We start from the raw sequence: 10,000 nt of genomic DNA on the forward strand, positions 1-10,000 counted from the left end.
AGAGCGTGCACTGCTCCTCGGGTGGACTAACCATGGGGTGGCAGAAGATGAGAGTTATATGGTGTGTGTGTGCATGTACGTGCGCGCTCGCGCTTGTGTGCGTCTGTTTGTGTATGCATGTACATACTAATGTATATGTATGTATGTATATATACGTTTATTTATGTTTGTATATGGGTATATTTAGGTTTATATATGTATGTTTATGTTTATATATGTATATTTAGGTTTATACATATGTATGTTTGCATGTAAGTTCACATGTATATATTCGTATTTAAGTGTATGGATGGAAGTATAATATCATCATCACATAACGGACAATTCAACTTGCTTAACAGTTGTGGCCCTTCTCGCTCTTATGATCGCTATGCTGCAGTTTTGCTTCGTGAGGAACGTGTTCAGGGGGAGGATGAGCAAAGTAGAGACCAAGAATTCCTTCCTTGTTGACAGTTTTATCTACCGAGGAGGAATTCCTCCCCTCCCATAAGGCAATCAGTTGCAATAGACCGGGCATAAGACCTTATCAGCTCACTCAGCCGTGATAGAGTACTGGCACCAGCATGCTGAGGGCAAAGATGGGGCGAAGAGGAACTGGCCACCCTGTCGTGTTATTCAACCACCTAGAACGAGAGGTCCTCTACGGACATGCCATGGCTGTTGGGTAAGAGCTTTCCGGTATTTGATGGGACATGATATGTTTATAGGTGTGCGTGTGTGCACGCGGGTGCGTGCAAGCGTGTGTGCATATGTTTGCATGTTCCCAAGTGTATATCATATGTGCATCTGCATATTTACGAGTATGTTCGGGTGTGTTTGTGTGATTTTTGTTGTACTTTCTTTCAGAGACCCAATCACGCACAGAAGCGCGCTTGTCTCCACACAAGAAGATTGCTGAATGGAAATACTTACGGCACCTCCACGAAGTTGACTGTGACACTGAATCCAGGCATAAAATTCAGTCTCGTCAGAAAGTGTAAGACCATTGAATCCCCGACCGACGTAATGTTCTGGCCCTGAAGCTCCGTGCCACAGTACCTGTGAGCAACGAGACATGTGATTTACCCTCAGGTGTGCGTCGTGGTGTTGTGTGCATAACTTTCGGTTTCTATAAGGTATATCTGTCTATCCAAGCTTCTAAAAACAAATAGGCAGCCCCACCGTCTCTCGAAGAAAATCCTAGTCGACGATTTCCGTGCTTGGCCATCCCCTTCTCCTTTTCATAAATCTTTCTTTCATTGTCTACCGTAACCTATACCTTTTACATATCAACAGTTGTGTGCAAGACTAGTAAGTGCATTTGCAGAGACGAATCCCCAAATATGCTACAATGATAACCAAAATAATGATGGTTCTGAGAGTGGAGGAGTGTGCCCGTTTAGGATAAGGCATGAACGAGATTTTAATGTTTCGCGTCGTCTCCAGTGAAATGACAGTGGTGAGACGTGCATAGCACAAATGAGGGCATGCACCTCCGAAGTTGTTCACAGACCAACTGCGTTTATATAAACAACCAAATTCAAGATTTCGTATTATAATAAACATTGACATTTTCACTTTGATACAAGGCAGTCATAGGTAGAGTGCATTAACATGACTATATATTGTATGTATATGTGTGTGTATTTTCTACATTATGGTCTATGGATAAAAGTTTAAATTTGATAACATTTAATAAATGATCCGGACAATTGGTCAGAGACGCAATTTGGACGTGCACACCTTCAAATAGTGCTATAGTTTTATCGCCTTCAATAGTTGTTGTTTTTTGTGGAAAACTAAAAAAAAAAATTCTTTTGTTTTATATACATATATATATATATATATATATATATATATATATATATATATATATATATATATATATATATATATATATATGTGTGTGTGTGTGTGTGTGTGTGTGACTCACAGATTCAAAGGTTTCACACACACACACACACGTATACACGTATGTATGCATACGTGTATGTATTGTATGTATATGTGTATGTATATGTATATGTGTGTATGTGTGTGTGTGTGTGTGTGCGTGTTTTTTTCCGCCTATTCATCTTTACGCCAGGCACTCTGCACAAGACGGGAATTCTCTTACCACTCTCCGTCGTACAAATTGTCCAGGCATAGTTCCACGCTGTCGTACCAGCACATGTCCACTGCCATGTCCTCGGCCACGTAGTGCTGCGTCCTCGGGTAGATGTCGAATTTGTCAAATATTAATACAATGACATGATTCGCTGGCGCCTGAATGTACTTCGAAAATCGGATCTCTAGAAGTGTACGGAGCAATTTATTTTTGTTATTACACACACATATTACACACACACACACACACACACACACACACACACACACACACACACACACACACACACACACACACACACACACACACACACATTATATGTACATATATTTTTATATGTGTGCGTAAAACTTTCTTAAGACTGACATGCCTCTTGAAAATCTTTTTCCTAACCCTTTACGAAATACTGTAAGTAGTCCTATATAAAACAAAGTACTTGATATCACTCCTGTTCTGCCTGTGTTTATAAGTGGTTATACAAAAATAATACCCTGCCTCTTAATATAAATACAGGTTGGCATTAAAAAATCCGGCAATTAATGGTCCGGTTCCTTCAGATTTCCGGCACTGATTTCAGAGCGCATTTACAGAGTTGTCGCATGGCCTCGCAGCCATTTTCTGGAGACATTTTATGTTTTGAAAGCGCTGTATTCTAGAATCAGCTGGTGCGTTCTGCTTGCATGTGCTAAGAGAAATCCAGCTTATGCCTTCTCTTTTTATTACGCCTTTGCTGGTGGCCATTAATATTTCATTTGCTCCTCATTTAGTGTTTGTTTCTTTCTTTAAAGGACTGCACACATTTACTTTCTGTTAAATATGTGCAGCATATTTAATCATAAAAAAATCCGGCATTTTCGAAAGTCTAGTACTCCTCAGGTTCGGAAGTTGCCGGAATTTTAATGTTAACCTGTACAGAATTAAAATCAAAGATTTTGATTTACTCCTCTTAACCACATATGATATGAATAATGTACCAATTTTCTTTCTTTCTCTTACCAAACCAGAACCAATAATTTGCCAAACGCAAGGATTTTCTGTACAGTGTAGTAGTGTGCAAACCCAGCAATAACCCAGCTTTTGTTCAGGCTGGTTACTGGGCTCTCGTATGGAAGGTCATTTTTAGATAATAGGGTGAAAATGACTAGAAGGCCCTCTTTAAGAAGCAATTTTGCAATCAAACTACAAAGCAAATTTCAATAAAGTATAACTAAACCTTAAATATTTCATGCAATATTAGTATGAAATACCTTTGTGGGATGCTGGCTTCAATTCAAACGAACTATGAAATAATACGCATAATTTCTGGCAACACCTTTCGAGCTAAATTCCATAGTGTAAGTACATATATATATATATATATATATATATATATATATATATATATATATATATATATATATATGAATATATATGCATATATATATATATATACATGCATACATATACATATATATATATATATATATATATATATATATATATATATATATTTATATATATATATATATATATATATATATGTTTATATATATATGTATATATATATATATATATATATATATATATATATATATATATATATATATATATATATGTGTGTGTGTGTGTGTGTGTGTGTGTGTGTGTGTGTGTGTGTGTGTGTGTGTGTTTGTTTATTAATATTCATTCATGTTTGATTATTTATATTTTTATTCAGTATTCATGTTCGGGATGAGTCATACCATCAATATATTAATTTTAAGTTTTATTGTCCTCTCATTTGTAATATAATTTAAACTGATAATTTAGGCTAAAAGTGTTTATCAGAGATGAAAATGGGTCTGATTTTAGTAATTTGTGTATGCAAGGGAATGAGTTTATTTCGTGTTTCACTTTTTACACTTTATTAAAGAATGCAGCGAATAATGTCCAAGCAAAGGTAAGTAAGTTATGAAACTAAGCCACAGCAACTCTTCAAGAAAAAATATGCTTATTAGTCGACCTGCATGTATCGTATCTTATAACCCCCGACGTTTTTGGATCCCTGGTAGAACAGTCTGACAACGTTTCCAAATGAAACATATTCCTCGGCATCAACTGGTCTCTGAAGTTTAATCACATTGGTTGAATTGTACAGGGCGTCGCCGGCTAGATTGACGGCTACGAAGCTTGGATCTTTTACATTGAGTACAGACAGTATGATGAGAACTCGTTTCGTCGGATCTTGTGCCTGCAAGCAAAATAGCAAAATATCCTTTCTTAATCTGATCAAGGGAAGTGTATCAGGGTATTCCATGTATGATATCCCACTTGTTAAATAACAATGAATCGGAGATGCAATCACTTACCATAATTCTGTATTCACATTGCTTTCCCGGCGGAGGAGGTGAATCTGGATATCGAGGGCTTGTTATAACCTGACGCTCACTCAGTGCAGTAAGATCCTGGAGAAGAAAGGTCAGGGTATCAAACATCATGGGCTATAAGAAATCTTTCATCTAATAACGTTTATTTCGTAAAGAACAATGCCTTGTGGTGGCATCTTTCGTACGAATATTATAAGCAGATTCAATCTAGGATTTTGTGGAGCCGAAAGCTGTTTCCATGAAATAACAAAAAAAAAAAAAAAAAAAAAAAAGGACATGGGGTAGAAAAACTGACCTTGTAGCATCCCGGGACTTCTGATTCGAACGTCAGCCAGAATCCTGCGCCCGTCACGGCGGAATCGGAGATGAAGGTGGCAAGGAAGTATAGTGTTGGAATCTTAATCATATCTCCCGGGAGCAGTCCTTCATACCTAGGTATTTCGGGAAATAGATTAATAGAAAATTGTTTGTAGTGATATCAACGCATTTACATGTAAGGAACTTAGAACGTTACGGAATATTCAAAACGGGAATGACAGAGTCGGTAAAGCGAGCTCACAAAGGTTACATACACTGTTGGCTCAGTGTAGGCGTTCTCTATGATCACCTGATCCCCATCACCCAAAGCAAATTCCTGCACCGTCATCCACGTTCGTCCAACTGCAGTCTGTGGGTGACATAGTAGACAGGTCGTGATTATATAGAAGCCGGAAGCTGGAACAACTGCCCAAAATCAAAACAAACAATGCATCCCCTTACCTCTGAGCCAGGTCCGAGCAGGCACTCCTGGTTGTCATTGTAGTTGTCTGGATGGTTTGGGGAATACCAGTGCATGGCCGTGAACATGGTCTCGTCCTCGCCGTGGAAAATGTAGAGCGTGCACTGCTCCTCGGGTGGACTAACCATGGGGTGGCAGAAGATGAGAGTTATATGGTGTGTGTGTGCATGTGCGTGCGCGCTCGCGCTTGTGTGCGTCTGTTTGTGTATGCATGTACATACTAATGTATATGTATGTATGTATATATACGTTTATTTATGGTTGTATATAGGTATATTTAGGTTTATATATGTATGTTTATGTTTATATATGTATATTTAGGTTTATACATATGTATGTTTGCATGTAAGTTCACATGTATATATTCGTATTTAAGTGTATGGATGGAAGTATAATATCATCATCACATAACGGACAGTTCAACTTGCTTAACAGTTGTGGCCCTTCTCGCTCTTATGATCGCTATGCTGCAGTTTTGCTTCGTGAGAAACGTGTTCAGGGGGAGGATGAGCAAAGTAGAGACCAAGAATTCCTTCCTTGTTGACAGTTTTATCTACCGAGGAGGAATTCCTCCCCTCCCATAAGGCAATCAGTTGCAATAGACCGGGCATAAGACCTTATCAGCTCACTCAGCCGTGATAGAGTACTGGCACCAGCATGCTGAGGGCAAAGATGGGGCGAAGAGGAACTGGCCACCCTGTCGTGTTATTCAACCACCTAGAACGAGAGGTCCTCTACGGACATGCCATGGCTGTTGGGTAAGAGCTTTCCGGTATTTGATGGGACATGATATGTTTATAGGTGTGCGTGTGTGCACGCGGGTGCGTGCAAGCGTGTGTGCATATGTTTGCATGTTCCCAAGTGTATATCATATGTGCATCTGCACATTTACGAGTATGTTCGGGTGTGTTTGTGTGATTTTTGTTGTACTTTCTTTCAGAGACCCAATCACGCACAGAAGCGCGCTTGTCTCCACACAAGAAGATTGCTGAATGGAAATACTTACGGCACCTCCACGAAGTTGACTGTGACACTGAATCCAGGCATAAAATTCAGTCTCGTCAGAAAGTGCAAGACCATTGAATCCCCGACCGACGTAATGTTCTGGCCCTGAAGCTCCGTGCCACAGTACCTGTGAGCAACGAGACATGTGATTTACCCTCAGGTGTGCGTCGTGGTGTTGTGTGCATAACTTTCGGTTTCTATAAGGTATATCTGTCTATCCAAGCTTCTAAAAACAAATAGGCAGCCCCACCGTCTCTCGAAGAAAATCCTAGTCGACGATTTCCGTGCTTGGCCATCCCCTTCTCCTTTTCATAAATCTTTCTTTCATTGTCTACCGTAACCTATACCTTTTACATATCAACAGTTGTGTGCAAGACTAGTAAGTGCATTTGCAGAGACGAATCCCCAAATATGCTACAATGATAACCAAAATAATGATGGTTCTGAGAGTGGAGGAGTTTGCCCGTTTAGGATAAGGCATGAACGAGATTTTAATGTTTCGCGTCGTCTCCAGTGAAATGACAGTGGTGAGACGTGCATAGCACAAATGAGGGCATGCACCTCCGAAGTTGTTCACAGACCAACTGCGTTTATATAAACAACCAAATTCAAGATTTCGTATTATAATAAACATTGACATTTTCACTTTGATACAAGGCAGTCATAGGTAGAGTGCATTAACATGACTATATTGTATGTATATGTGTGTGTATTTTCTACATTATGGTCTATGGATAAAAGTTTAAATTTGATGACATTTAATAAATGATCCGGACAATTGGTCAGAGACGCAATTTGGACGTGCACACCTTCAAATAGTGCTATAGTTTTATCGCCTTCAATAGTTGTTTTTTGTGGAAAACTAAAAAAAAAATTCTTTTGTTTTATATATATATATATATATATATATATATATATATATATATATATATATATATATATATATATATATATATATATATGTGACTCACAGATTCAAAGGTTTCACACACACACACGTATACACGTATGTATGCATACGTGTATGTATTGTATGTATATGTGTATGTATATGTATATGTGTGTATGTGTGTGTGTGTGTGTGTGCGTGTTTTTTTCCGCCTATTCATCTTTACGGCAGGCACTCTGCACAAGACGGGAATTCTCTTACCACTCTCCGTCGTACAAATTGTCCAGGCATAGTTCCACGCTGTCGTACCAGCACATGTCCACTGCCATGTCCTCGGCCACGTAGTGCTGCGTCCTCGGGTAGATGTCGAATTTGTCAAATATTAATACAATGACATGATTCGCTGGCGCCTGAATGTACTTCGAAAATCGGATCTCTAGAAGTGTACGGAGCAATTTATTTTTGTTATTACAAACACATATTACACACACACACACACACACACACACACACACACACACACACACACACACACACACACACACACACACACACACACACACACACACATATTATATGTACATATATTTTTATATGTGTGCGTAAAACTTTCTTAAGACTGACATGCCTCTTGAAAATCTTTTTCCTAACCCTTTACGAAATACTGTAAGTAGTCCTATATAAAACGAAGTACTTGATATCACTCCTGTTCTGCCTGTGTTTATAAGTGGTCATACAAAAATAATACCCTGCCTCTTAATATAAATACAGGTTGGCATTAAAAAATCCGGCAATAAATGGTCCGGTTCCTTCAGATTTCCGGCACTGATTTCAGAGCGCATTTACAGAGTTGTCGCATGGCCTCGCAGCCATTTTCTGGAGACATTTTATGTTTTGAAAGCGCTGTATTCCAGAATCAGCTGGTGCGTTCTGCTTGCATGTGCTAAGAGAAATCCAGCTTATGCCTTCTCTTTTTATTACGCCTTTGCTGGTGGCTATTAATATTTCATTTGCTCCTCATTTAGTGTTTGAGTTTCTTTCTTTAAAGGACTGCACACATTTACCTTTCTGTTAAATATGTGCAGCATATTTAATCATAAAAAAATCCGGCATTTTCGAAAGTCTAGTACTCCTCAGGTTCGGAAGTTGCCGGAATTTTAATGTTAACCTGTACAGAATTAAAATCAAAGATTTTGATTTACTCCTCTTAACCACATATGATATGAATAATGTACCAACTTTCTTTCTTTCTTTTACCAAACCAGAACCAATAATTTGCAAGGATTTTCTGTACAGTGTAGTAGTGTGCAAACCCAGCAATAACCCAGCTTTTGTTCAGGCTGGTTACTGGGCTCTCGTATGGAAGGTCATTTTTAGATAATAGGGTGAAAATGACTAGAAGGCCCTCTTTAAGAAGCAATTTTGCAATCAAACTACAAAGCAAATTTCAATAAAGTATAGCTAAACCTTAAATATTTCATGCAATATTAGTATGAAATACCTTTGTGGGATGCTGGCTTCAATTCAAACGAACTATGAAATAATACGCATAATTTCTGGCAACACCTTTCGAGCTAAATTCCCCAGTGTAAGTACATAAAGCGCAAAATGGACGATCTTGGGATTCTTGCAAATGATTTTTGAATAGATATTTTCCCTTCCTTTTCCCTTCTAGATTTTTTTTTTTTTTTTTTTTTTTAGTCCCAAAAGGGTTGTCAAAAGATAGGCCTATACAAAAAGTAAAGAAAAAAATGTTTTTTGTTTTGTTTTGTTTTTGTACAGGAAAATAAATTGGTAAAAATGTGCTCTTGCTAAAACGATGATATTGAAAGTAAAATAAATAAGCAACTTTTAAGCGAAGAAAAAAAATGTAGGTAAGGTTCTAAAGTCTAGTGTCCAAACAACATTTTCCATACTTAAAAGAACGTCCTTCACCGAAATGTTAAATACAGGCACATATTCAAGTGTCGGCCAATATGCTACTACTGCACACGCTGCCCTTTTGTGAACACTTGCCTGTAGGGTCTTCCCATAGAGATCTGTCAACCGACGGCGAGACGATCGTGGTCGGCTCCGTGATGACTTCTGATAACGGCATCAAGCAGTTTCCTAAAGCATAAGGAGAGTATGGATGAGGAGGTACTGAAAATAATCGCCATTAAAATATTTCAATTGGCTTCGGGAGACCATGCACTAGGTCTTTGGACGAAAACATTCGATATTAGCGTTTAAAATTACTTGGTACTATTTTCTACATTATGGCCGTAAATGTACGATATTTGAAGACACACCCTCCCTCAAAAAAAGTTAATGGTTATAACTGTAAATATAATAATAATAATAATAATAATTAATAATAACAATAATTTCAAAGTGTTTTATGCGACTAACCGTTATAGGTATTAGTCATCGTCTCACAGAAGTCTCCACTTGTGCCTTCTGGACATGCGCAAAGGCAAGACCTATTAAGAAAGCCATAGTTAACGCAAGGATCACTGGCCAATGAACATTCACTTTGCAGTTTATCTGAACACTGATACATCCTGTTTGCTTGTAGCAGATCCATGTGAGAAAGTCCCTGCGTTCGGCCGATAGAAGACTTGTACAGCGGGTCCAGTGTTGCAATGGTCCCTTCGCCATTTCCGGTGAATATCTAGAGGATAAGGAGAAATTATAGATAATCACGACTATAAGAATAAAATTTTCTAAATTGTTTTAAGCAGGAATGTAGATCAAAATCGGGCGTCCATACCCTTTCATGGCTGTGCATGATGGAACAGTAATCGTAGGGAACGCCGTGGGTATCGTCGCCATTAATCAAGAAGAATCCCAATTCATCTTCCAACACGTTATTGGAGATGATCCTAACATAGGAGTCTCGGTCAGAGCGCATCTCC

General features: G+C 38.4%; 3 protein-coding genes across 3 annotated transcripts in view; all 3 read right to left on the minus strand.

Moving 5' to 3' along the window:
• Positions 1-2,286, minus strand: part of LOC113822419 (bone morphogenetic protein 1-like) — a 3,772-nt gene extending 1,486 nt beyond the window's left edge. The window contains exons 1-3 of the mRNA XM_070122341.1: positions 2,096-2,286; positions 913-1,038; positions 1-26 (exon numbers count right to left, since the gene is read on the minus strand). The exon at positions 1-26 is cut by the window's left edge and continues 113 nt beyond it. Coding sequence (XP_069978442.1) covers positions 1-26; positions 913-1,038; positions 2,096-2,163 — 220 coding nt within the window. The 5' untranslated portion in view covers positions 2,164-2,286. The remainder of the gene's footprint in view (positions 27-912; positions 1,039-2,095) is intronic.
• Positions 2,287-3,815: 1,529 nt separating this feature from the next.
• LOC138862016 (bone morphogenetic protein 1-like) lies at positions 3,816-7,579 on the minus strand. The gene is made up of 7 exons (XM_070122717.1): positions 7,365-7,579; positions 6,216-6,341; positions 5,191-5,329; positions 5,004-5,098; positions 4,727-4,862; positions 4,414-4,509; positions 3,816-4,295 (listed from the first exon to the last, which is right to left on the minus strand). Exons 1-7 carry the CDS (start codon positions 7,430-7,432, stop codon positions 4,059-4,061), a joined length of 897 nt encoding a protein of 298 aa, XP_069978818.1. The 5' UTR covers positions 7,433-7,579; the 3' UTR covers positions 3,816-4,058.
• Positions 7,580-7,660: 81 nt separating this feature from the next.
• Positions 7,661-10,000, minus strand: part of LOC113822420 (protein SpAN) — a 47,106-nt gene continuing 44,766 nt past the window's right edge. Inside the window, exons 5-7 of the mRNA XM_070122716.1 lie at positions 9,856-10,000; positions 9,495-9,756; positions 7,661-9,212 (exon numbers count right to left, since the gene is read on the minus strand). The exon at positions 9,856-10,000 is cut by the window's right edge and continues 50 nt beyond it. Of these exons, the coding sequence (XP_069978817.1) occupies positions 9,064-9,212; positions 9,495-9,756; positions 9,856-10,000 (556 nt within the window). The 3' untranslated portion in view covers positions 7,661-9,063. The remainder of the gene's footprint in view (positions 9,213-9,494; positions 9,757-9,855) is intronic.

Source organism: Penaeus vannamei, chromosome 6 (genome assembly GCF_042767895.1).
Source record: "Penaeus vannamei isolate JL-2024 chromosome 6, ASM4276789v1, whole genome shotgun sequence".
Taxonomy (NCBI): Eukaryota; Metazoa; Arthropoda; class Malacostraca; order Decapoda; family Penaeidae; genus Penaeus; species Penaeus vannamei.